This window comes from Sycon ciliatum, chromosome 13 (assembly GCF_964019385.1).
Source record: "Sycon ciliatum chromosome 13, ocSycCili1.1, whole genome shotgun sequence".
Taxonomy (NCBI): Eukaryota; Metazoa; Porifera; class Calcarea; order Leucosolenida; family Sycettidae; genus Sycon; species Sycon ciliatum.
In genome coordinates this window covers 24,262,705-24,289,667 of record NC_088655.1, presented here as the reverse complement: position 1 = coordinate 24,289,667, position 26,963 = coordinate 24,262,705, and the positions used below count along the sequence as shown (strand labels likewise).

At 50.2% G+C, this 26,963-nt stretch overlaps 3 protein-coding genes across 4 annotated transcripts in view; 2 read left to right on the top strand and 1 right to left on the bottom strand.

Annotated features, from left to right (window-relative positions):
- The first annotated feature begins 2,057 nt into the window (after nt 1-2,057).
- On the top strand, nt 2,058-8,593 carry LOC135829986 (rap guanine nucleotide exchange factor 2-like). Its single transcript, XM_065342378.1, has 2 exons — nt 2,058-4,981; nt 6,739-8,593. The coding sequence occupies exons 1-2, from the start codon at nt 2,648-2,650 to the stop codon at nt 7,186-7,188; spliced, it is 2,784 nt and encodes a 927-aa protein (XP_065198450.1). The 5' UTR covers nt 2,058-2,647; the 3' UTR covers nt 7,189-8,593.
- A 343-nt stretch (nt 8,594-8,936) lies between these two features.
- Nucleotides 8,937-14,223, bottom strand: LOC135829987 (uncharacterized). The gene is made up of 4 exons (XM_065342379.1): nt 13,945-14,223; nt 12,420-12,803; nt 10,722-11,028; nt 8,937-10,119 (listed from the first exon to the last, which is right to left on the bottom strand). Exons 2-4 carry the CDS (start codon nt 12,609-12,611, stop codon nt 9,803-9,805), a joined length of 816 nt encoding a protein of 271 aa, XP_065198451.1. The 5' UTR covers nt 12,612-12,803; nt 13,945-14,223; the 3' UTR covers nt 8,937-9,802.
- Nucleotides 14,224-18,548: 4,325 nt separating this feature from the next.
- LOC135829972 (mucin-17-like) overlaps nt 18,549-26,963 on the top strand; it is a 29,287-nt gene continuing 20,872 nt past the window's right edge. The window contains exons 1-8 of one of the 2 annotated variants that reach the window (XM_065342362.1): nt 18,549-18,906; nt 20,034-20,126; nt 20,715-20,883; nt 21,538-21,767; nt 22,432-22,972; nt 23,211-23,465; nt 23,837-24,082; nt 24,796-25,047. In XM_065342362.1, coding sequence (XP_065198434.1) covers nt 20,067-20,126; nt 20,715-20,883; nt 21,538-21,767; nt 22,432-22,972; nt 23,211-23,465; nt 23,837-24,082; nt 24,796-25,047 — 1,753 coding nt within the window. In that variant the 5' untranslated portion in view covers nt 18,549-18,906; nt 20,034-20,066. The remainder of the gene's footprint in view (nt 18,907-20,033; nt 20,127-20,714; nt 20,884-21,537; nt 21,768-22,431; nt 22,973-23,210; nt 23,466-23,836; nt 24,083-24,795; nt 25,048-26,963) is intronic. The other variant, XM_065342361.1, reaches the window with a different exon arrangement.

Below are 26,963 nucleotides of genomic sequence, written 5' to 3'. Positions count from 1 at the left end.
TGTTGTGGACTCTTCCGACCAAAGCCTAAGCCTAAGGTCTCGGTATCCTTGTACACAACGCGCACCAGGGGGGGGGGGGGGGGGGGAAATGAAAGAAAGAGTTACTCAGATAGGCCATCAAGTAGTATGCTAGTCTGTGGTGTACACGTCGACAGCAGTCCCACAACTAATTACTTGGCACAAGTAACTAGTTTGCTCGAGGAGGTACATGTAGATCTAGCGTTGCAGCGCTGCCTTGGATGGGGGAGCGTTCAGGATGGCAGAGAGTAGAGCATTCCATGTTGTGAGTAGGCCGAACGGGAAGGATCGGTGTAGGATGTAAAAAGGACTTGTTGCGGGGAGAGGGTTTGACAACTGGAAGCGTCCGAAGGCATGGGAGTGTTGTTTCACTTGATGTTGGTGGCGGGTTCTGGGGCGGGGCGGGCTCAGGGGCAGCAGGTGGCAGCATGTCTGTCACTTGTCAGCTGGGCCGGACTGGAAATGTACATGTACATGTAACATGTAACATGGATGGTGGTGATCATTCATACTCAGTCTCATCTGTGCATTCGTGCCGCGTTACTCCCGTTACAGTATATTTTCATTGTATTTATCGTTGGTGTTGTAGTACTTGCCTCCACAAACAACAGCACTGTACTGTTCGGTGTTCCACCAGGTGTAGATCGACAAGGAGACCGTGTACGGTGTAGTGAGTGACTGTGTGAGGCGGCATTGTTGAAGCAAATAATTGATTACTTTTCTGGTGAGCGGAACTGTAATCACACGTCGATAAGCAAACAAAGCGGGTAGTAATTATTTCTTGCTTTGCACTTGGAGTTGGAGGATGTATTGTAGGCAACAGTTGAACTGCTGTTTCCGCACTATGCTTATTGTTCTTGATGGCTTGAGGCTTGATTCCAAACAGGGAGAAACAGACCACTGACTGAGGAAAATAGAGCTTCTACTGTAGCGGACATGGAAATCCAGTCGATTGACCGGGGCCGGCGCCCTCAGCGCGTACAGAACGTTGCACGCAGTGCACTTGTCGATCCGATGCGACCAGCAGCAGCGCATACTAAAACGTGCCACGGCTGCATGGCCAGCGCAACGGGGCCGCTAGACGTGCGACCGGATTTCCATGTCCACGACAGTAGTACAATCGTCTTGTACATGAACATGCTGCTAGATGAAATCTGATCCTGTGACTTGCGAGCCAAGTCCGCGCAGAGCGTTGTGCAGTAATTATGGGATTTTCACTGGTGCAGGCAGGGCGCAAAGCTGACACACTGGATCGGATTTCATTGACCAGCACTGCAGTCGAGCATGGTAGAGTGTACTACTACTGGTACAAAGATAGTCGAATCTGTGGGTTAGGATTCGACGAATGATCGAACATTCTCAGTACGGTCGAAGCGAAACAGAAGAACAGCAGCTAAGTAATAGTAATTAGTTGATAATAATAATAATGATACAGTCATGTGGTATAATGAGCAGGTCGGAGTTGGAGTGGTCTGACAGTGTGACAGTGTTCCGTATGCTAACAGCAGCTTTGACTCTGAGTCTGACTGAGCAGCGAGCACTCCAGATAAGACCAGAGCGAGAAAGAACGGTCCAATCAAGCACTCAACGAGCGCATCCTCGGCCGCGCATCACAAACCGTACTAGTAGATCTACAGTACTGACATACTGACTGTACTGTACATACTAGGTAAGTCTGTGGTGTAAAATGGCCTGCACCGCAGTTTGAAGCCGTGCTACATTGCCTACAATCAGTCATCACTCATCAGGGTCATGTACTACTACATGTAGTATGTAGCTCTGTACTGTAGCTCTGTACTGTAGCTCTGTACTGTAGCTCTGTGACTATCTCTAGCAGCAGTAGCCAGTGCAGTAGCAGTAGCCAGTACAGTAATCATGCCCTGGTTAGTGGTTATGCGAGTGCAGCTGATTGACTGTCTTGCAGCTTGGTAGACTTGAGTTGAGATCTTGGCTTTGGTTTGGGCTTGGCGCACGCTATCTGGCTGTGAGTTACACATGTCATGTCTACTGTAATCTGTATGCGTTTCCACTAGGCACTGCATCATGCTCTGTATGACTGTATGACTTTATGAGTCTGCTGTTCAAAGAAAATAAGGATGTTTGGAGAAGCTGAGTGGAAGAGGATTCCCACACACAACCAAAGCTGCCGAGCTGCGGTGTATGATACTGTTTTTGCTAAGTAAATATTTGCACCACACGCCTGCATGTCAGTTGTGCGCCAAGGCTCGCCGCGATAGTACGTTTTCGTGTCGGCGGCCTTTTAGCTAGCTGGCTACCGCTCTCGAGGTCGGTGAGTTCGCTGGTGAATTATCGACATCACAATCATCTCTGCACTAGGCTGGAGTAAAGATCTAGCGTGAGTAGCGGTTTGGTGGCGTCCCTGCGCTAACGTAAAAGTCGAGGAGGACGGCTAACGGTGAGTAGAGTAGTGGAGGTGAAATGGGCGAGTCGTCCAAACGACGTAGGGAAGCTCGCTAGCAGTAGGGCTGATACCGAATGCACCAACGGAGGCGACTTCGCTTGCGTAGCGTGTGCATGATCGTTTCTTGTCGTTGGCGCTTGGCGCAAACCTAACTGCCTCGGTTCCCGAGCTTCGTACCCACCCGCGTGGCCCGCTGTTGGCCCGCACATGGATCATTCTCGCAGCACTTACCCTTCTGGCAGCGCTGGGGCAGCGGGCTCCGGGAGTGGGCACCACAACGGAGCGACGGCAGCGGCTGCGATGAACGGAGACCTGTCGAGATCGGCACCAGGCGTGCGGAACCAACTGCTGGAAGCCCAGTTGGGCCAGGCCTCCTCGTCGCTCGGGTGCCTATCGGGAAAGTTCCTGGAAACGCCAGAGATCAACATCTGCGAGATGGGCAGCCTGGAAGACCTGGACATCCTTGAGGAGCTGGAGGGCCTGGAAGAGGTCTGCGTGGATTCTGAACCAGAGGATGGCGACGATACGTCCGATGTGTCCTCCCAGTACAGCGATAGCTTTGCGTCCATTCAGGACCTGCTGTCGAAAGCGCCGGAGAAGCGCAGCGCCGACGACCTGGACGTGATCATGGACTATATCCAGCACCTACCGGCGTTCGCCAACATGACGCTGCCCGTGCGGGAGAAGCTGTGCGCGCTCATGCGCCTGCAGACGTACGAGCGAGCACGCACGGTGCTGGTGCGCTCCGGCGAAGAGGTGGACCACTGGTGGGTGGTGTTCGGCGGCGCGGTGGAGCTCGTACGCGAGTCCTACGAGCCAGCCGTCTTCCACCTGGGCGAGGCGTTTGGCGTGTCGCGCGCCCACAAGAAGAAGGTCATTCAGGCGGGCTCGCTGGTGACGCGCGGCACGGAAACGCTGCTGCTGAGCGTCGCCGCGGAGCAGTTCCACGACGTGTTTGCGCAGTCGGAGCAGGCCACCGTGGAGGTGGTGGAGGACGGCGCGCTGGTGATGGTCACGGAGTATCGCAAGACGGGCAAGACGGAGTGGGGCCAGGTGGTGGTGCGTGGCGCGCGGGCCAAGCTCGTGGCGCACCTGGTCGTGGGAGACTACGACCCAGCGTACGCCGAGGACTTCCTCCTGACGTATCGCACGTTCATGACGGCAACGGAGCTCGCTGAGCTCCTCGAGCAGCTGTTCCTGCACGCCGAGCTGCGCGACCGCGTGGCCCGCGTGGTGCTGCTCTGGGCGAACAATCACATCGAGGACTTCAACGGCTCGGTGGAGATGATCGGCTTTCTACGCACGTTCCGCCGCCAGCTGGAGGAGACGAACTTCCTGGGCGAGCTGCGGCTGCTGACAATAGCCGTGCAGAGTAAGGGGACTTTCCCACTTGTAGAGCATGCTGGCGGCGATTCAGACGCTCCTCATGACCAACAGCATGTGGCGGGCAGGTCACGCCTGGCACCCCAGCAGCACGCGCACCAGAACGGCATCAGCGGGCACCTCTCGTCTTCGTCCGGCGCTCTGAACGCCGTGGGTGGTGGGGGCGTCGGCGGGGCTGCGGACAGCTCTCCGCGCTCCTCCACGCTGTTCGGTCGGCGCCTGCACGGCTTTGCCAAGCGCTACGCGTCCACGTCGAACATGCGCTCGGCAAGCATGCGCGTCGCATCGGCGCCGCACGCGCGCAAGACCTCTCTCTCCGTGCCCATGAACAGCAGTCCCGCTGGCGGTGGTGGAGGGTCTTCTTCGGCGTCCGTGGTGGCAGCGTCGGCGAATCGTCCCTCCAGACCCACGTCGCCGTCTAGCCTGTTGCCGCTGAGCGTGATCAAGCTGTACCGGCACGATCACCAGCACCGCTACCTGACGGTTGGCGCGGCGACAACGGCGCTGGACCTGGTGCGCATGGGCGTGCGCCAGTTCGAGATGCCCGACTCGGAGGAGTCGTTCTCGCTGTGCCGCATCACCGTCAGCCCGCAGGGCGTGGTGCAGCAGACACGCCTACCGGACGCGTTTGCCAACCTGCCGGCGGAGCTGCGCCCAATGTCGCGCTTCTACCTGAAGTCGAACAAGACGACGACGAACCTGGTGCACGGCAGCAGCCTGGTGACGGACATCATGCACGACGGCGCCTGCGATCTCCTGAGCCTGGACACACGAGATGTAGCACGCGTGGTCACGCTACAGAGCTTCCTGACGTTCCGCCGCATCAGCGGGGCCGAGTACGTCAACTACATCTGGGATCTCAACGGTAATGGCAGCGGCAGTGGTGGCAAGGATCATCCCGGGGGAAAGGAGCAGAGCGACTTTCAGCGTTTCTCCAGCACCACCAACAACGAGATGTTCTGGGTGGTCACCGAGATCGTCAGCGAGCCGTCGATGCAGCAGCGCGTGCGCAAGATCAAGTTTTTCCTGAAGGTGGCCAAGCTGTGCCGGTCGCTGCGCAACTTCAACACCATGTTCGCCATCACCAGCGGCCTGTCGTACGGGGCCGTCACGCGACTGCGCCAGACCTGGGAGAAGCTTGGCGCGCGCGATATCAAGGTGAGTTGCCGTATTAACCCCGAGTATAAGCCACACTGGTGTAAATGCCGCACCTTGATGCTCGTCGGAAAACACAGACATATGCCCTGTTTATCACCGCAAAATTTGACCATCGTACTTGTACTGCAAGTTGTAGTATAAGGCAAACTGACTTTTGTTGGGTGAATAACTGGTGTTCCAGGGGTGGATCCAGGAGGGGTTCCACAGAACCCCCTAAATTTCGTCAATCTACCACAGTCAGACCTCGCTTATCCGGTCCTCTTTTATCCGGATCCCTCGCCGTCCGGAAGAAAATCGTTGGTTACCGATTTACAGCATATGTCATGCATGCATACAGTATGTGAGTTCGATAATCCGGTTCCCTCGCCTGTCCGGATTTTTTGTGGGAAACGGATGTGTGCGGTTATGCGAGGTCTGGCTGTACTGTACTAGCAGCCATATGCGTGTCCATGTACGTATCAGCTATTCAGTGTTGACTATACTGGACCCCCCCCCCCCCCCCTGTAGAGATCGCTGGATCTGCCGCTGTGTTAACAGTTCAGGTTATACAGTCAACTTCGCTAATAACGACTGCGGATATAACGACAATTCGCGAATAACGACATATATTTCATGCCCAGAGCAAAGTCCCATCCAACTGTGACACATATAATGAGACTTCGGGTATAACGACACTTCGCAAATAAGGACACTTTTCTGATGCCCCGCCGAGTGTCGTTATAAGCGAAGTTGACTGTACTCCGAAAATGCGGAATAGAAAACCAGCCATGTCAGGCACATTATTGTTCCAGCACACTCGTATCTCTCTTATCTGGGCGATCCTGGATCGGGCAGTGCCCATAGCTCGGAAATGTCCGAACCCTACATCTTATACGTTTTGATAGGAAAGGGCTCTGGCATATGCCGTCATTATTTCCACCGAAAATAGGCAAAAAGAGTAGCAACATTTCACTACATTAGGGTGCATGGTAGACGGAGGTACCCGCAACTTGGAGCTCTGTTTAGGAGGTAATGAGTGCAGTTACTCGATCTGCGGACACATCTGTGTGAAGTTAGTGTGGATGATTCTCTATGTCCCAGGTACTAAGGGCACCCGTTTGACTACCCGTGCGTATGCCTGGTTTTAGCCGTTATATGTGTAGTTATAAGCAGGTTGCTCACAGAGCCCGGTGTGAGGGACAGATTTTTGTCCACTGTGGACGGTTGTGTGTGTGTGAGTGTGTGTGTAGGGATTCACTGGCCAGAAAAAGCCACTTCATAGCTGTGTGGTGTAGACCAGCCTGAATAGTGGTGGTCAATTCTTCAGCCTTGCAAGCTGTTGAATGGTGCAATCCCAGCACAAGCTGCTATGGCTTCTGCTGTAGCATCGCCTCCAGCGATGGGCGTCAAATGGTCAGTGGTGTGTGTGTGTGTGTGTGTGTGTGTGTGTGTGTGTGTGTGTGTGTGTGTGTGTGTTGCGCACGTCTACGTGCACATGCGTATATTATGTAAGAGGGAGAGACAGAGGAGAGAAAGATAAAGAGAGGGGGGGGGGGGGCATCGGGGAGAGATGAAGAGGTCTTCATCTAATTGCACTCTATGTACTTTTCCGGACATGGTTGCATGCTTCTGGCTGCTCACATGTGTGTCTGTGTGTATGCTTGTGTGTGCACGTGTCTGTGTATGTATGTGTATGTGTGTGCATGTCTATCTATCTGTCTGTCTGTGCACATGCCTACGTCTCTATCTACACATGTTTTCCCCCATCCCTTCAACAGAGCATTGAGGAGATGCAGATCTTGATGAATCCGTCTCGCAACATGCTCACCTACCGCTCAATGGTGAGCAGCGTGTCCGCTCCCATCGTCCCCTTCTTCCCCGTCGTCACCAAGGACCTGACCTTCATCTACCTGGGCAACGACGACCGCATCGACGGTCTCATCAACTTCGAGAAGCTTCGCATGATGGCGCGGGAGATCCGCCACATCAACGGCTTCCACGCCAGCAGCTACGACGTCACGCGGATGCTGCGCGACCCGAAAGACAAGCTGACGGACCGCGACGTACGTAAGATCTACGAGCAGTGGTTCTCCATGCGCCGCGTGGAGCACTACCTCAAGAACCTGAACATCATCAGCGACGAGGCGGAGCTGGACGCCATGGCCCAGAAAGCAGAGCCCCCGCCGAGCGTGCGAAACACCTCCGGTTCCACGCTGGAGATCCGGTGATAGCAGCATGCACGATGTGTGTTCGCGGCTCTGACGGTCAGCGTTATACGACCATTGGGATTTGCACAACAGAGTCAGGGTCTCCGTGTATGTTTCCGTGGCAACCGTCCGCAGTCCCAGTCGACCATGTTCGCTGCCGTGTTTGTTGCCGGGGCAACCCTATCCCTCACCATGGTGATGTGACAAGCCCATGTACCTGTGCGTTGGATTTATCCCCCAGCAATCAACGGAGAGCGCGCCACTCCGCACACCTGCCGCCACTGTTGCTCCTGCTTCCGCTTCTCGTTCACTGATGTCTGGCAGTCGTAGCTGATGTATATGGTGGAAGAAAGCACAACCAAAGCTAGCCAACATGCACCGACATGCAGCACCTAGCCGACACACACGTGGGCATGTGTAGCACACAGCGGTAATCCATCCCCTGTACTGTAGGAGTTCACATCCTGTGTGTGTGTGCCCGCATGTGTATGCGAGCCTGTGCACGAGTGCAGAAACGGCATGACACAATATCCTGTGGACGTTCACAACAGCACTAAGCCCAATCAGGACTCGCACTGCTGATGTGTTGGCGGCCCCATGCCACACGGCTTAGGTGCGGTTTTCCAACTTTTCTCTTTTCTCGTTTTTACGACACAGTCAAACGTGTCTGTGTTTTTCTTTGACTATGGCTGTGCATATGACTTTATCCTCGCTTGAGCCCGCAGCTTGATTTCACGTTGAGTTTTCTTCAGCTAAGCTTTGACACGCGTTGACCCAGCCTTCACTTGACCGCCGCTGCCACCATGCTTGCTACAGCTAGCCCCATTCACATGCATGCATGCACCAGCTAGGCCAGGTCTCCTGCATCGAGGCAGTGCCGATACTGCCATGAGCACACTGCGTGCACACGGCAGCCTGTGCCTGCGTCGCTCCCTGCCAAGCGCAGGGACGTTCCCTCACTGCCTAGCATGACCTGCTATGTGAGGGACATTCTCTCGCTTAGCCTAGCCTGCACTGTCTGCTCAGTTCACCAGAAAACTGGCCACGCCACCATGCAGAGTTGCCAGAGCTGCAATTACTGCTGCTGAGCTGTGCAATCAATGTCCACACATTTTTGGAGAACTTATCAAGTCTTGTCGACAACAGCATTCTGTTGACTTTGATGCTAGATGCTGGAGGCGAACCTGACAACCCATATCATCTATGAATTCAATTTTATCTCTGTGTTATATAGAGGGCGCACTCATATTCACCAGGCTAGCAATGAATTGATTAGTTTTTTTCCGGGAGATGAAAAGGAAAATAGGTATAAATAAAAATATGTTCTCTTTCATTCTCATCTGATCAATTTTTGGCCACCGTCCGCACTATATGTACGACTACATGTATAGCTATTATTCCCGTATATGGGGTACCGAAGAACGTATGTAACGATGATGGTAGTGTGCAAGACGTGTGTGCGGGGTGCACATTATTATACCTAGTTGTCTGACTTGCTGTGTTCGCTCACTGCTACTCTATGCCTGCCGGTGATGTGTGTGTGTGTGTGTGTGTGCACGTGTCTGTATTTGTGTGTGTGTGTTCGTGTATGCATATGTGTGTGTGTGTGTTCGTGTATGCATATGTGTGTGTGTGTGTGTGTGTTTGTGTATTCGTGTGTGTGCACGTGTGCGTGTGTACATGTATATAAAGGGCGGAGCGGAGGTTGTAACATACACAACTCTTAAGTTACATGCTGCCAAACCAGCCCCAAGGCAGGGCAGAGCAAGGAAAGTTTCAAATCAATGACATTGTGTAAAGTTGCACAATCTGGATGATGTCACTGTCAAGTTGACAGTGACATCATCCAGATTGTGCAGACAGTGCATGTCAATCCAAGAAACTTGAAGTGTGTTTGTGATGGCAAGTGGAATGATCATACTTCTCTGGAAAAATGGCATAATAGCAGTGGTGGTGGTGGTGGTCGCTTTATGTGTGTGTGTGTGTGTGTGTGTGTGTGTGTGCTTGGAGAGATGTGGCAGCTTCAGACCTGCGTGCGACCGGTATCCCGGAGGCGCAATGGTACCACCTTGCTCAGGACTAGAGGGACTGGCGCGAACGTAGCCGTCGGAAGCCACCAAGCCAGCCCCAACCAAGAGTGTTCGTCTGTGTCTGCGGCCGCGACTTTCGCCGTCCGAATGATTTATCCCGACACAAGAACTACTGCCTCGCCTAATAGCTATCATCGCCTTCGGCGATGGGCTTTCCAAAGGTCCAAAGGTGTGTGTGTGTGTGCACGTGAGAAATAATAAATGGCTGTGGGGGGTAATAAATCTCCATAATAAGTCTCAAAATAGCACTCAGACAGTTTGGGAGACTGCCGTGGTTATACACAGCGTGTATAGGATCAACTCATCAAGGGTTCTACTAATATCGACCTGGACAGTTTGAATCCAAAAAATTCTCACCTACACCCACGCTCACACCCAAGTTCACGCTCACATCCTTGTATGCATCCACAAGCTATTAAGCTTGCACTGGAAGCAGCTGCTTAGGTCAGGAGCCGCCATAAAAAATAACTCTGCTGATAAAAATATGCGTCTTTAGTCAATCTCTTGGAATCGTCCAAGCCACGGCCTCATGATTGAGAACTGACCTAGCGGAAGGTCACGGCGGGGTGCTTAAGTTCGGCCAGTGAGTCATACTTCGCCGCAAGCTGGGGCCCCATCTCCTTGACGGCGGCGAGAAACTTGTCATAGCTCGCTGGTCCGCCAATGCGCAAGCGTTCCATCAAGAGCATGTTATGCCTGATGCTGCCCTGGATCTCCTTGCCCTGCAACTCGAGCATGTCCGTGTCAGAGAGAAGCCCCTCGCCGAAGCAGACCAGGCGTGCCTCGGCCGGCTCCATGCTTTTGACCAGCCAGACCATCAGCTTGCGAAAGCGATCGTCGTGCCACGGATTGTGCCTCATGCCTGCGTTGGAATGTAGCAAACACAAGAGAGAGAGAGAGAGAGAGAGAGAGAGAGAGAGAGAGAGAGAGAGAGAGAGAAAGAAAGAAAGAGAGAGAGAGAGAGAAGATAGATAGATAGATAGAGAGATAGAGAGGGAGAGAGAGAGTGAGAGGGAGATTGATAGAGAGGAGAGAGAGGGAGAGATAGAGATAGATAGATAGATAGATAGAGAGAGCGAGAGAGAGCGAGCGAGCGAAAAAGAGAGAATGAGGATGTGGGATGGTGGTGGTGGTGGTGTTGTTTGTGTGTGTGTGTGTGGGGGGGGGGGCTTGGCCTGTGCTATATACACGTAGCAGCTTATCGTAACCTCATTGCATATCTGTACTCAGTGCATTCCCAACAAGCCATGCTTGAAACACATCTTCTGTATTCATACAAAACAATCAATAAACTAAGATGTTGCGACATCGGCGCTAATTGGTGAAGAATGTTTCTGCTCGGAACGCTGGGATTCTCGTGTGCTCCAGACCCAGCCGTGAATCAGCCAAGTGTCAAATCAGTCGGCAGGAAGCGCAAGCTCCGACCGTTCGGAGCAGACACTTTCTTAACAAACAAACTATTACCGGAACAACTGCCGTCAGTTTCATCCATGCTGGACGGTCGACTGGCCCAGCCAGAGCTGTTACTTCTGTCAAAGCTGCTGCTGTCTCCAGTCTCCGCTACTCCTGTCCGGGTGCGGCTGCCGGCTGTCTCCTCGACGGGCGCAGCAAAGCACGTCACGTCCTTGCCGCCCAGCTCCTTCTGCTCGGCCGAGCGCAGTCGGGCCGCCAGCTCGTGATTGGAGCGGAGCGCGGAGTGCTGGAGCGCGTCATGGAAGACGGCAAAGGCACTGCGACCGCGCGACGGCAACAGCTGCAGGATAATTTCCGCCTGGTGATATGGGGCAATGGGACAGAGTCATAGCAGAGGAGATATTGGAATCATGACATCAGAGTCAGATGACAGGACATACAGTCGTCCCTCTCTAATCCGGCACCTTTTGCTACGGCATTTTCTGCTGGATTAACGAGGGTGCTGGATTAAGAAATCCTGCCCTCTGACCCGGCCCTACCCAATTGCATGCATGTATCATACGTCAAAACGCAGGGTTTTTCCGTGTCGACTCCAGTATTTGGTGCACGGCTTTATATTCTCAACTTTCTCCAGGAATATACACAGTGATAAAGTAAAACAGAGAACATGTTCACATGTATACGTACTCTTGCACACACACACGCACAGTCGGACTGCCGGATTATGAAATCAAACTACGTGCAGTTTGAGCGATTCGTTTCAAAAAGTCACTGCCGGAGGCGGAATTCAAGTGCCGGATTAAGATGTAGGAATTGAACGAAAAATATCGGTTTCGTCAGAAAGTGCGCCGGTTGGCAAGGGTTCCGGATAAACAAGTGCCGGATTAGAGAGGGACGACTGTATTCTGCAATATTTATTCAATTTTATTGCTACAGTACTGTCGGGCGCCGAAGAACTGGGGGTCAGGGTTATAGCCTAGAGTGTTCCTAGTTTTAGCGAACACAGCAGTTTCGTTCTTATTCGATGGTACAGGCATACATGTACATTTATGCAGAGTTAAACATCTGAGTGTACAATAGTGTTACATTACGGTTTCCGTCCTTACAATTATCTGCAAAAAAATGCAGCGAAGACCATTCTTAAGAAAATCTAGCCTGGCCGTTCTTCGGAGGTCCGTTCTTCGGCGCCCGGCAGTACTGTATTTCATTCTACCATATATTATTCTTTCAAAGGAAATTACAGACGTTGGCGGACCTGTAGGTAAGGGCATAATGAGTGGTGTGGTTGAGGGGATTTGCCGTGGAGAACATATACGCAAAAGAAACACGATACAAACACTCTGCTTCACTATATCCCCACCCCACCCAACCAGATAATGCTTTTCTGCCCTGCTCAACCCCCCCCCCCTCCCCCCGCAACCAACATTTTGCTTTTAAACGGAACCCCCCCCCCCCCCTCCCCGCAATCAGATACAAATGAACTGCTGCCTACCCCCCCCCCCCCCCCTGCCCCAGTCCACTCATGTACAATCACTCAAGTGCAGTAAAAACTGTCAAGGCGACCACTCGAATAGAGAAACAACCTCTCCCTGACTACCACTGCAACCAGCACCAAGGGATGCTAATTCCAGCCAATTGCACCTGGCAACAGAGACCTGGTTTCGAAAGCCCCTTCAGAGCGGTCGTCTTAGGGCAGGTTTCACCGTACTGCAATGCCCTACACCCCTAAGCACAGAGCTGCTGACTCACCTGCTCCCTACCGCATACCGGCCTGCCACCACCACCACCGCCATCGCTCTCCTTGGCCTTGATATCTAGCTTCTCGGCCTCGGTGATGATGCGCTTGCAGTACAGGTGGTCGAGCAGGTGGTCGTCCACTGCCAGGCTCTTCCGCAGGTCCATGCGCAGTCGTCGCAGAATGCCCTCGTGTGCACGATCCATTTCCCCCGGTGCTGCCGCTGCTGCTGCTGCTTGCGACAGGCCACGGTTGGCACACGTGAACGTCAGCAGTTCACCGGATTTGAGTCCACGAGGAGACTACGGAGTACGCTCCTGGCAACGGATTTCCCACCGTAGGTTGATTTTAAGAGATGCTGAATTGGCTGTAGTGGAGCCTCCTAATATGGAAAAAACCTGGTGTAGCAGCAGATATGCATGTATTACAGAGGTTATACGAATGATTTCATTGGGATTTCCAAATGTGCACAAGCATACGAGCGTGAGTCAACAGATTTTCGAATTTTTTGAATGACAACTAAGTATGCAGCAGTGTGAGACAATTTTTTTAAATTTTTTGAACCTGATCAGTATGTGTGTGTGTGTGTGTGTGTGTGTGTGTGTGTGTGTGTGTGTGTAGGTTTGTGTATGTGTGTGTGTGTGTGTGTGTGTGTGTGTGTGTGTAGGTGTGCCACACTGGAAACTTATAAGCATTTCCAGGACAGTATTGCTGTGAATTATGAAAATGTTTTTGTACGGCTATTATAAAACTCGTCTATCCGTGAGGAGGCAAAGCAAACGTGGGCAACATTCTGCTGCAGCAAGCGCGGAGCTGAGGCTGGATTGGTGACTGACGTACCTGCTTACTCCACAACACCGGCGCATAATGATGTACATGTACAAGACTTCGTGAGTATTCAACTCAAATTCGTGTTCCGTCAGCGTCAGTATCAGCAAGTACATGTAGTACAATTATTTGTTCCCAAAATAACTTCGGGACAGTCTGTTCATGGTTTTCATTTGTATTGGACTCGTTCTCTACACTTGCGATAATTTAGCGGCAATTCTAATGTTGTAGCGTTGTTCTCTTGTAATTTAGTGGAACATGTATTGAGTAACTGAGTTTTATGTTTCGTTACATTGTCGACAGATCTCCTGTGTACCGGTTTTGTGGCACAATGATTATAGCCATTTGTCGTCTCCATTCTTGTGCAATCATGCATATGTAAGTTGGTTCTCTTCATGTTATTGTGACCTATTTCATAGATGTTGGTTGCCTTGTTGCTTTCTCTCCCCTCTCCTCTCACCCAAGTCATTCTGCATAAGCGAAGCTGTGGACGCAGCATACTGCTGCTACACTTCAACGCGGGAATGCGTATAATAATAATAATAATAATAATAAATAATTATAAAAGTGACGTCATAAAATTGATACCAAATATTCTGGATTAAATTTATACAATGAGAAAGATCCATGATGGTCAAGCGCTGTAAAGCGCAAGACCGCCTGAGCAGGATGGTTTGACATATGAAGCATTGAACCTCTTCCAAAGCTTACCTGTAGTTTGATATAGATTAGTGGAACGGTATATCCGCCACGTTGCAAGAAATACTACAATTCATCGACCCAGCTAGCTAGCTAGCTAGCCAGGCATACCCGTGCCAAACAGCCCCGCCCGTAGCGTCTGTATAGCTCTGTATACTGTAGCACGTCGATCACAACACAGTGGAACACTTACTGTGACTTAGAAGTTAGATCACAGCCACAATGCCTAGCGCAGTAGCCACGATCGACTCCAAACTCGCAGCGCGGTGCTTGCTGCACGATCGAATCCTACAAGTCCATTCATTAAAATGACATGATATGAGCGCTGACAAAAATAAAAAATGAATGAAAGACACATAATAAGTACATGTAGGTCACGTGTGTCCCATGCATGGCCCAACCGACCCTTGCCAAAAATCCGGTCTGGCGACTGTCCTGAGCTCATCAGGTCGTTTCGTCCTCGTTTTGGTCAGCAGCCAGACCATGTAGAGGTCTACCAGCTGGCTAACGAGTTACGTTAGCTAGGCCAGCACTCTTTTTCACCACGTAGCCCCCCCCCCCCGCCCGTTCACTGACACACGTGACGTCCCTTTCTTACATCTCTTCCTATCTACCCCCCCCCCCCCCCCCCCTCTGTTTTCTCTCTATCCCGACTCCCGATCCCATGATATTGATAAGCATCCGTTTGCCCTTGGAGAATCAAAAGTAAGTAGACAACCACAACAACAACAACAGCAACAACTCCATCCATACCAAGTCTCCAATGCGGATACCAGTGATTAGGCCTTGTCTCACACAAAATGACTTCGTGAAGTGCAGAAAAAGTTTAGCATAAGTATTATAGTTGCTTAACATAAATTATTGTTGCTCAGACTAGCCCGCCCCCTAGCTCTCCTCGACCACCCTGTCACCCCTGATACTCCCTTGACTCCACTGTCAGACACTTTTTTTTTCGTAATTTTCTCCTTTCTTTTCTAAATTCTGCTCATCCATTCGCCGTTATATCATTGGGCCTAGTTCCCGTTTATTGTGCGAATAAAGATAGACAGAGCAACCAACCAACCTACCAACCAACCAAGTGGAACACACAAACAGAACTAACAATACTGTACACTGATGAAGTAATGGACCCGGTCCATCGGACACTACAATGTCATTAGTTAAAAATATTCTGCTGCCCCATAGGGGTACGCCTTCTCGGAGTTTCCCAGTATTCATAAATTCTCCACAGGGCTTAGCCTAAGTCGAGGAAATCCCCGTCGGCATGCGGCAGGTTATGAAGAAGAATACGCCGAATAGAGATTGCATGACGCAATAGTTTTAAAGATGCAGGCACTGTACATGTAGACCTCGGCGGATATTGGCATATTCTGCTCGAAAAGCGGTGAACTTGGCAGATTCTGTTCGAAAAGTAGTGAAATTGGCGGATTCTGCTCGAAAAGTAGTGAAATTGGCGGATTCTGCTCGAAAAGTAGTGAAATTGGCGGATTCTGCTCGAAAAGCGGTGAACTTGGCAGATTCTGTTCGAAAAGTAGTGAAATTGGCGGATTCTGCTCGAAAAGTAGTGAAATTGGCAGATTCTGCTCGAAAAGTGGTGAAATTGGCAGAACCATTCAAACCTTATCAAGGCTTATGACAGGCACCTCCTCGAATTCTGCTCCATTTCTTCATCCACAGACCAAACATGCACGAAACATACCAGAGAAAGTACCAAGTTCGGCCAATTTTTCTGTCCGCATTGTTATCCGCCAAGGGGTACATGTAGATGTAGCAGGCCAGCAAAACCCTGACGAGTGACGACGTTGTTCAGACCGGTTCAGTGGTGCACGTGCAAACCCAGATCAAGGTTTGGTTGGTTGCATGGTCTATTTTATTTTACTTCACCAGCGTGAACAGGCATTGCTTCCTTCTTGCTTGGATAAGTTAAAGTGGATTGCCCAAGCTCTCACCAAAAGACAAGGATAGAAATATTCACGTGACTTGAGAGTGCGAAGCATGCAACAGGTCTCGCTGTAAAAGGGCTAGGTCAAGGGCAAGGTGGAGACAGTACCACCGAACCATCACTGAAACGTCAGCCTTGATCATGGTGTACAATATACATGTACATGCATCTACAGTCCATTTGAAAACTATAGACGCGCAGTGTTTTTGAAATATTTCAAATTTGGCTGGAACGTTTTGAGAATAGTTTTCCGGGAATATTGCTCAGGTCCGCTCCACAATTACTCTCATATAGTTTCTAAACGATTGGATAACAGACGCCCAACTAATACTTGGAAAAAATTATGCACAAAGTGAGCACAGATTTTATGTGTTGATAAATATGGTGGTAAAGACACACCTGGCAATATGGCGGTAAACACACGCCTGCCCACACACGCTCTCTAGGCTGCAAAGTTCTGGCACAGAGCTCTCCTTCTCACCACCACCACCATCAGTTCGCGCCTGGCGCCTGGTCGATGCATGGCTGGCGGTATCCGGCATAGCAGGCTGGTACATCAAGTAGCGCATGGCACATAGATGATGACACAGCAACGACATAGCTCGATTGCGACGTACGTTTCGTCCCCGCTGGACTCATCAGGCAATCTTCTTCTTGGATGTCTTCAGATTTTATGTGGTATACAAAATGTAGATGCTGGCATAACGGTTTTTGCCTAGGTACGTGTCTATAGTTTTGAAACGGACTGTAGTGACTATCTACTCCAATAAAAAAGTGAGGGAGAGAAAAGGGAAACAATCTGAAGAAAAACATGACTGTCACGACCACTGGGGCACCAGGGGCCTATGCGGATAATGCCGGCAGAAAAATTGGCAGAATTCGGTACTTTTTCTGGTAGGTTTCATGCATTTTTGGTATGTGGGTAAAGAAATGGAGCAGAATTCGAGGAATTGCCCGCCATAAGGTTTGTATGGTTCTGCCAATATTATTTCACTGCTTTTCGAGCAGAATGTGCCACCTTTTCGAGCATTATCCGCCAGTGCCTAGTGGCCCAGGGCTCAAACCAGGGACATAATCACATTCGCTATCGTTCAAAAGTTCAGGGAATGGAAAAGGGAAAAGTCTGAAAACTATTGCCTGTCTGTCTGTCACCACCAGGAGGCAGGACTCGAACCAGGGACCTACGCTTGACATTTTGAGGCCAGTCATGCTCTAACCACGGAGCTATGGAGTAGACCCGGGTGCTCGAATCAGAAACGATTTGACAGGTGTGCAATTTCTCATCTGTAAATCTCAAGAATGTCAGAATATACTTTTGGAGAGGCGATGGAACAGGGAAGAGAGTCTGGCTTGACCCACCCAGCAGGAATTCAGAACCTGGGTGCGCTACAACACAAGCTACAGACGCAGTAAAATTGTCGTATTTCCTTCGGATTTTTTATTTGAAAATTGGGTGCTCGAATCAGAAACAGCGAACTCGTCAGATCGTCTCCGATTCAAGCACACGGGTCTGCCATCGTCTACGCTTGGTGTGGCAGTTGAGGGCAGGGAGTAGTAACTTACTACTTCATTTTTGAGAGCAAGATGGTCAGTGGAGCCGCAGATTCAGCAGGTCTTTGGCAGCACCGTACAGGAGACCCATATCCTCGAATCAAGGACCCAGCAAAAAGTGGGTCGCGAGTATTTCAAAAAGTGTTTACCGGGCAGCGCTGAAATTTGGCATACCGTTAGCAGGCCGTATGTTGATGGTATTTGTGAAAACTAAACGAAATCGGAACAAGTTTAGGTACAATTTCAGGGTGTTTCTGTTTTGGTACCCTGTGTCTCATTCGAGCACCCGGGTCTACGGTGTCGCTATCATGGGGCAGCGATGTCCTGATGTCCTGATCCTGAGCTATGGAATGGTGTAGACTGTATTGTAGAGTAGATCTACATGGTTGTACATTGTACATGTAGCTATCATCCAAAAAAAGTCTTATCGATTGATCTCTTTGCTTCGGGTGTGAGGACCTTGCGTGGAGATTTCCGGTCTCTGTGACCGCGAAAGTAGAGTGCCTCGAGGTAGATCTACTGCTTGTTACGTCTCTTGAAATAGATCAATCATGTACTAAGCGTAGTACACGTGTAAATTCGACATTCACAGAACATGGCGGTAATCGTTTCACTGCATCATCTACTTTAGCGAAGTATTTCTCTGAGTAGAGAACCTTTCTACAGTCTCAAGGAACATGGTCACCTGCCCTCTCAATCTCACTGATGTGAGTGACGAGAGTTATCATCGATGGTTGCCCGCTACCGCACGAAGGATGAGCATTCCGGTGTGAAACCTTGCTCCGATCATGAAGTAAAGGACAATAGGTGTAAGTGTCCAACCTTGCTGTTGCTGCTGTTGCAGTCGCACGTGTTATGTTCAGCTCAGGTGGTCTGCGCTGCGTATCGTGAAACTCACAGCGATCTAGCGACCACTTCGCGCCACTTCAGTGCGATGTCGATGATAAACCGAAGAAATGACACCTCCGGGTTGATATCCATCCTGGCAGACTGCGAAGACCACTTTCGCTCAAGTGCTTGTACATCGAGTCACAGATGCATCGTTCGCTCCTCTCTGGTCTGCTCGCGGAGAAAACCGTTTCGGCAGGAACACGTTAAAAGTACAAGAAACTACGAAGCACTTTGGTCGGCTGGTGCCGCAAAGCACCGACAGCGCAGCCAGGTGCTCTCCAAAGTGCTCACGCTACTCCCAGCATGCTGCTTCACCCGGCGAGCGACCCTGTACGCGAATACCTGAGTCTGGCTCCTAAAATGCAGAGGGATCACCGTTGATATACACGGAACGTCCAATGAAACTCGAAAACAGCGTGAGCGATTCGGAGAGGTATTCCAGCAAGACGCTTTTCAGAGAGAAAGGTGTGCGGAGGAAGCTGTATTCGACGAGTACAAGCTGTATTTGATTTGGAGGCAACTTTAGCTCCGCGCGCTGATGGGTTTTGACGCCACGGCTTGAAAGCTACGGAACGTTTCAAGTTGAAAAGGTAAGTCTGAGAGTGTGTGGGCTGCAGGAATCGATTCGCTGTGTTCTGCCGTATGTGTGGTCGAACACTTGGATAAAAGTGAACATAGTGCTGCGTAGACCTATGCTGGTCCAATTCAAGGGGACTGTTGCCATTAGCCCTGGCTCGGAAGAAACCATGCACCTGAAAAGGCCAGCGCTGGGCCTGTCTGTGACGGTCCTGTTTGAGGGCGGAGGCGTCAGGGGGAGTTCCGGAGGGGAGGCATTAGGGAAGTTGGGGCGGGGGTGTTGGGGGGGGGGGGGGGGGGGGTCAAGGTCCCAGTCAACCTTGCGAATAGCGAGCCTTGATCATGCATTAGAAAAGTGCTATCATTTGTTTCGCGTGTTGTCATTATTGAAAGTAAGCCGTGAAATGGTAGCTGGGCCTGAAGATTTTGTTTTTATCTGCGAGTTGTTATTTGAAATATTAAATTTATTCTCACAATAGCCAGTGGCCAATAAGAGATGCACATTTTGGGACCCAAGCATTCTCAGCAGGGTTCTCGCCAAAGCAACACAGCGGGGGCGCTGCGCCCTCCTTCACTCTTTGACCGCCCCCTTTCAAATTTAATGCCCCGCCCTTCAGAGTGCGAGCCGCCACCCTTTTATATGCATGATGAGAGCACACATCATGCACATAATAGTGCAGCGCTGTACGAGTCATTGCATCATAACCATCACTTGCCTCTAAAAACCATATCAATGACGAATTCCAGTGGCCGGTGAATAAATACATGAAATGGAAGTAAGCAAGAGGTACACAAACGGAAGTAAAATAGGGCTGTTTCGTTTTTACTCAGAGTTTCACGGCAAAATCCAATCATCAGACAGTATGAGGAGATTAGCAAAAAGTGCAGGTGTACGAAGGCAAGCAAAGGAGATAGAATAATCCAGTGCAGACAATAATAATTATGATAATCAACACCTCCCAGAGGCAGTACGCTCTGCCGTGCCAGAATCAACACCTCAAGGTGCTGGGTGCATATGGTGGAATTGAAGTACAATAATTGGTCGGTTGCTAACTGGGGTCGGTGAAAAGTACAGGGTGCTGTAAAGTTTTAAATCAGCAAGCATCCAATCAAGGTTATATCTCACTATGTTCCACTCCAGGTTCATTACGGTTGCTCTGGACGAAGTGGAAGCATGTCGATTCTTCTGCAGCTGCTCGTACCATGTCTCATCAGCACTTTACTCAGCAGAACGGTGAGTTTAACAGTAGCACTCATTCGTATTGCTTCTTGCTCGATGCTATGGGGAAGGGGTGATGCTACGGGGAGGGATGGGGGTATAGTATGGGGAGGGATGGAGGAGGGGGGGGGGGGGTATACAATGAGGAGAAGGACGGAATGGGGGAGGGTATACTATGAGGTGGGACGGAGTGGGGGGGGGGGGAGGTATACTATGGTGAGGGATGGAGGGGGGGGGGGATGCTATGGGGAGGGATTTGAGAGGGGGTATACAATGGGGAGAAGGACGGAATGGGGGAGGGGTATATTATGGGGAGGCAGGATACTATGGAGAAGGGATGCTATCGGGAGGGATGGGGGGGGGGGTATACAGAGGCAGGATACTATTGGGAGGGGATGGGGGATATATAGGGAAGTACTCACCTCCATTTGCTTCCTTGTTCTCGATTATCTTTACTTGTTTGTTAGTTGCTAATTAATTATTTAGAAAAAAGAATGCTAATTTTTGTGGTTTTTAATAGCATTCTGAAAACTACTGTACTACATAAGTGGGTGTTCATGACCTCTGCTTTTCGTTTATTGTTCTCTGTCCTGCACTGTGTAGGAAGCACAGCATAGCACGGCTGACGCCACCGCTGCACGTTCACTTTCGTTTGTGTTTGGCCCCAGCACCAGTCACGTGCTGCAGGAGACGCTGTGTGCCGAGGTGGCCAAGTTCATCACGGCTCTGGATTCGCGCTACGACGACTTCCATGTGCTGGAAGACCGGAATGGTGTGTGAAAAAGCGAGTCACTTCAGTCTTTACACAGTAGGGATGACGAGTTTAGATGCGAAATGTGACATATGCATTTCATCACTTTTCTGCACCTTGTCCTCACCAACTTACTGAGGTGTGGTGAGCCCATATGTGGGATCATTTCCAAGTCCACTCAGAGTTTGGGGATTTCAGGGGATGTCGGCCGTTGGTCGGTTCAATAGCCAATTGAGTCATCTTTCCAAGATTTCTTTAAAATCTCTCTCCCCTCTCCCGGGGAGACTTACGTGACCAGTATATGGCAGTGAGCAAGTACAAGTACAAGTGTGTGCGTGTGTGTGTGTGTATGCGTGCATAATTATTCCTACATATATGTGTGTGTGTGTGTGTGTGTGTGTGTGTGCGCGTGTGTGTGAGTGTGTATGTGTGTGTGTGCGCGCGCGTGTGTGCATGTGCGTTTGTGTGAGTGTGCATGTGCGAGCGCGTGCGTGTGTGTGTGCGGGCGGGCTTGCGTGCGGGCGTGCGTGTGTGTGCGGGCGTGCGTGTGGGTGTGGTTTTCTGTTTGTATGTATGTGTTTGTGTGCGTGCATATATGTGTGTGTGTGTATGTATGTGCCTGGGGTGTGTATTTGTATGCACGCTTGTGTGTGCATATGTATACGTGCAATCCAGGCGAGGTACACAAGAGCAGTATGCCGGATGCCACTCAGTTCACCGAGTACCTGTGCACACAGGCGGGTAACGGTGGTGATTCATGTCAGCCTGTATCCGCCGACACTGTGAGTCATGCGGTGACGGATAGCTCTGACGGCGGTAGCGTGTTTGTCTTCAGCAAGTCCACACCACAGGAGGAATCCAGCTATGTGCAGAGTATGCTCATTGCTAACAAACGTGACGTCCAGGTAAGTCGCCTTATTGTCTGCTGGGCAGTCGGAAGGAATTGTTGTGTGGTACGGTGAGACATCTGAAGTACAATTTACTCGTGGGGGCCGGCGAGTGGTGGCTGAGGCGAAAGGTTTGGCAATTTAGAGCCCAAATCAGTGTATTTTATTGATTCACGGGGTACCTAAGGCAGATGGTGGTACGGTCAATACCATAGTGACTGTACCGTGTCCGACGCTCCTGGTCTGTGGGACAATCTGGTCGTATCCACCTCCGGCGTGCTGCCTTCTTTAAATATCAGCTTTGCTGAATGAGTGCAATTCACTCAACCTTATGGATATTCGTTGGGATGTCTTTGTTGCTGAAATATTCATCCTCTCCCTCTTGTCTGATGATTGGTTGTCGAATCATGAAATCTCCGAGTTGGAACACAGTGACCCTAGCTTTCCACAGCAGAAATATGTGTTTTAGAATTGTCGTCTTGCTGGTTGCGCTTCTCAACACTATTGTATAGCCGGCGGTAATGCGAATGTGAGAACTTTGCTTACTCTAAGAACTCGGATGGTGAGCCAAGGAAACAATAAAGTTATGCGGTGGAGTCCACCAAGTAAGCCAGATTTTGTCGTTTTCATTGATCTTTTTGTTTTGTAACTGTGTTTGCTTGGACTGTTGCTGTGTGCACAGGTGACTGTGTTCTTGGTCGGAGAGTGCGGTGGTGACTTGCAGCTGGATCCTCCCGGCGTTCTCCAGCTGCTGGCGGCGCACACGTCGCGGCACATGTACCTTCCCGCGTCCTCGCAGGCTGACCTCGCACCGCTGCTCGAGCATCACCTCAACATCAGCAGCCGCCAGCGATTGGTCCCGCTCGTTGCCACGGTGCGGGGCGGCGGCACTTCGGGCAGCTCCTACTACATATCGTCGGCCGAGAGCGAACTCTTCATTTCCGCGGTGTGCGAGAACGAGTTGAAGCCGCAGATGCAGATGGCGATTCGACACGCACCGGATCGCGCCCGACTCCAGGTTGCCGACACGAGCACGGTCTACCTGGCACGGCTGTCTAACCCGTCGCCACGGCAGTTCTCCGTGTACGTGCGCTCGCGCAGCACGTGTCGTCTGCTGGTGTCGGCGCTGACGTCGTCCGCAAAACCACGGTTACGCTACACGACTCAAGAGCATTTGACGGCCGCGGGCGTTCCAACGCAGTCGACTATTCAGCCGCAATCAGGTGGGCATGCACACATACTTTTCATGTGAAGGTCTTTTTGTCCATTGCTAGCTGTCAACCCCATCCCAACCCGTGAAGAAGAATAAATATATCACGGATGAGTGTGACAACGAAATCGACTGCTGGAAACACTTGATGATCTCTGGTGATGAGAGCGGCATCTATTTTATTCATTGCTTTTCTTATGCTGTATCCCCATTGATTATTTTGTCCATTGTTTTTGGTGTTTGTTTCCTAGGCGGCCGCTCGTTCATTCTCGTACCCGTGACCAGCGATGTGGACGTGCGTAGAATCGACATCATCTTCCCGTCAGGGCGACAGGGCCGTGCCCTCTACTCTACCCGCTCGGCGTTCACCAACAGCAGTCTGCTGGTGCTGGGCCCGATCGACTTCACGCGCCATCGCTTCAGGCTGCTGGTGCGTGGTCAGGTGGGGGACACGGAGATGGGTCAGCTGACCGAGTCCATATTCCCGGCGAGGCCCGAGCCTCAAAGTAAGCTGTGTGTGTATGGCGTGCAGTTTTGAAATGCTTCTAGTCAGGTGATGAATGTGAAAAATTGCCTGTGGTACCCCTGCATGTTTTGAATACACTGAGCTGAAAATTTGATTTTCTCAAATTTGCTTCTTATAGGGGTTTGCATACCAGCTCTTCAAATGCTATAATTATGTTACACAAGGCGGACAGGTGACAAAAGTTAAAGGATTGCAAAAAACAGAACCAGCTGCAGCGTCATTAATTTTCATGAAGGGTTTTATTGAGATGTCACGGACAAATTCTAGAAAAAGTGGTGATGGACACAGAAATAACTACGATGGAAATGTAATGTGTTACATAATACTATGTACACTCTTTGTCTCATCCAGCTGTGGACGTCACCGTCAGCAACTCCTGCGACCCGGTACAGGTTGTTTGCCCCGTGGCGAGAGAGGACCGCATCACGGCGTGGCGTGGTGCGGGCCATCACCCCCTAGCTCAGGACAGCCGCATTCAGTTCAACCGCACGCATCTGTTCATCAGCCAGCTGTATCCGCACGAGACGCTCTTCTCGTGCTCGGCCGTCTCCGAAACGGAGGATGTCGAAGAGGCCGTGTTCAATATTGCCAAACAAGGTCAGTTTGTTGTGTGATTTGGATTGGGTTTTCAGAGAGGGACAGTAAAGAACTGGGTGTGAGGTTTCACCTCAGGACTGCCAGTTTGTTTTAGGCCAGTAAGTCTCATTTGAATGGGAGAGAGAGAGAGAGAGACAGAGAGAGAGAGAGAAAAAGAGAGAGTCCGTTCAAGACTAAGTGATCAGTCGATCGCGATCCACCTTTAGTTAGCATCATTTTCTTTTTCTCTACAAACAAAAGTCAAGTCTCCTGGTGATTGCTTTTAATGTGTATTTTTTGTTCCACTGGATTTTCGTTTGTACTGAAGCTCTGCTGCACGTTTTCTATACAGTACTCTGACCAGTAGGCTATGTCCCTATTTGTTTTTCTCTACCCCCCCCGTTGTTGCCTGATGTACGTACGAACTTGTTGCCTGATGATTGCGTAATCACGAACTCAGACTCAGAGCACAGTCAGACCTCGTTTATCCGGTCCTCTTTTTTCCGGATCCCTCGCCGTCCGGAAGAAAATCGTTGCTTACTGATTTACAGCATATGCCATGCATACATACAGTATGTGTGTTCGATTATCCGATTCCCTCGCCTATGTGGATACTTTTGTGGAAAACGGATGTGTGCGGTTAAGCGAGGTCTGACTGTAGCTACAACCTAGCCTTGCTTGACCTTGTTGTTCATTTGTGTGTTTATTTTCTCTCTCAATAATGCTCTGGTTAGGTCTGTCTGAGGATGGGTGTGAGCCGTGCACGCGTCTCGTTTGCCCGTACGCCGACGCCGCCTGGGATTCTCCGTTCGCCTCCGCCAGCAGCCCCGACCTGTTGCTCTGCGCCGTCCCGCCGGAGAGGAGAAGCGGCCATTACACGTGTCGTGACGCCGCCGCCGGGTCGAGTGACTCAAAACGGCAGACCTTCACCGTCTATCCTGCTGGCTATTTCACACGGGGAAGACTGAACCTGCGTCTTTTCCAAGGTCAGTAAGCCTTTAAAAAGAAAGCATAATAATCAGTTTAAAAGATCGCTCAAAATGAGAGAGCTTGGAAGCTCAGGGCCCTATGCTATGCTTTTTTTGGCTAGCTCATCATGCATGTTATTAGAACTGATGGAAATGTTTTTTCCATTGATTCGCTATAGTGTTTTACGTCGACCATGACGGCTTCAATGCCCAACCATACCGCAACGAACTGATGGGCTACATCATTGTAGTGCAAAAATGTTCCATCTGTTCGATTAACATGCATGATGAGCTAGGCAAAAAAGCATAGCATAGGGCCCTGAGCGAAAGAAATAAACTTTCTCTTGTCATTCGAGGGCAATACGACACCGTCCACCACCTTCATGACCTAGGCAAAAAAAGAATAGGGATGTTATAAATTTTTCATATCTCCTATTTTTGTTCAAGACATAACCAAGGATTCGAACCCGCACTATCGCCCTGCATGCATTCCCCCGATACACTTCGCATACACACTCATTCTTCCAAGTTGCTTCACGTTATGATCTTGCATTTGAAAGCCCTATTTGAATATGCATTGTGGCCAGCTGTCTTTGATGGTATGGTATGGTATTGATTTATTTGAATTCGGTATCTCAACAGTACATTGTACAACTTGGGAAGATCCGAATGACATAGATACATAAACATAAAAGTGGAGTAGGTGCTACAGCAGGTTGTGGGACTAAACTAATACCAGTATGCAATACACAAGAAATAAAAGCTGAATAAATACGACTGCATGACATTAGAGAAAAGCACCAAGTAGAGCAAAACAAAGCGACACATCACTCATTGAAAACATTTTCAAAAAGGAGCTGTTTTAATCGGGTACATTGTGGCCCGTCATTAAGAAGGCAGGCAAGACGGGCGTTACATGCAGAAGATGTATTACAAGACTTCATTTCAAAGGGCAGAGCATTCAAAGTAAAGCAATCCTACTAGACAATGAGCGATACCCGCATGCAGTCTTATATCGGCATAACGAAAGATTATTTGCAGAAGAGCCGTGAGTGGTGTGAGCAGGTGTACTGTGCCTACAAAATAGAGAATCTAAACTGGCTACCGGGTGAGCTACTTTACACTGAAAGATAAATTTAATGAACAACTGTAAGAAACGGTACGGGACAGGTACGGGATAGCGCCATGCATATGCCGACGGCACGAACAAACAAACCCAGAATTAAGGTGGCAGACTAAAAAAATCGAATTTGTAAATTCATATTGAGTGCTACGTCAGTTGAAAGAGCATGAATAGCTGCAAATTCGCTGAAAATTGTGTCCCGATCTGACCAGCCGTTCAAGAGTTATGGCCGAAAATGTGCCCTTGCAAGGAAAGATTTTTTTGTTGCACGCTGTCATTTGTTGGCAGCACTGTATTTGAATGTGAGCAGACCGTGTGCAACTTGTCGTATCATGGAAACATGCGAAAGTGTGCAGAATTTTGCTCCAAGTCCAAAAAGTCCAAAAATCACGTTAAAAAAACACGTATTGGGCTGCACGGCGGCGGGCAAAGCCCGCCGCCGTGCAGCAGGACTTTTGCCAGCACCCTCGTGACGTTGCAGATATGTGGCTTGATTATTGTAGTTGACGTTGATTTAGTGACTTTGGCAAGTTTGAGTCGTGTCAAGAAGTCAGGAAGGATTCAGTACTAGGCAGTGGTGGAACGTCAGTGGTAGTTTTGCCGGTTTCTGAGGGTATCCTGGATTTGGTGTGCAGCGCTGTGGAAATGGCTTGCTGTGGAGGTCCCAGCACTGGATGTTGTATCAAAGGTACGACCTCGTAGCACGTGCTAAACCTAAAAAAATTCAAAAATTGACTTGGGTCTGTGGGAGTCTGTGAGAGAACGCCCACTCGTTCCGTTGTGACAGATTCCAGGGCCACGTTGAGGGGTC

Bases quoted from the DNA above. Each gene is read 5' to 3' on its own strand.
- LOC135829986 (XM_065342378.1), top strand. From the start codon at position 2,648: ATGGATCATTCTCGCAGCACTTACCCTTCTGGCAGCGCTGGGGCAGCG. The intron at 4,982-6,738 runs GTGAGTTGCCGT...TCCCTTCAACAG, and splicing joins TTGGCGCGCGCGATATCAAG to AGCATTGAGGAGATGCAGAT.
- LOC135829987 (XM_065342379.1), bottom strand. From the start codon at position 12,611: ATGGATCGTGCACACGAGGGCATTCTGCGACGACTGCGCATGGACCTG. The intron at 11,029-12,419 runs GTGAGTCAGCAG...CCATATCACCAG, and splicing joins CGGTATGCGGTAGGGAGCAG to GCGGAAATTATCCTGCAGCT. The intron at 10,120-10,721 runs GTAATAGTTTGT...ATTCCAACGCAG, and splicing joins AACTGACGGCAGTTGTTCCG to GCATGAGGCACAATCCGTGG.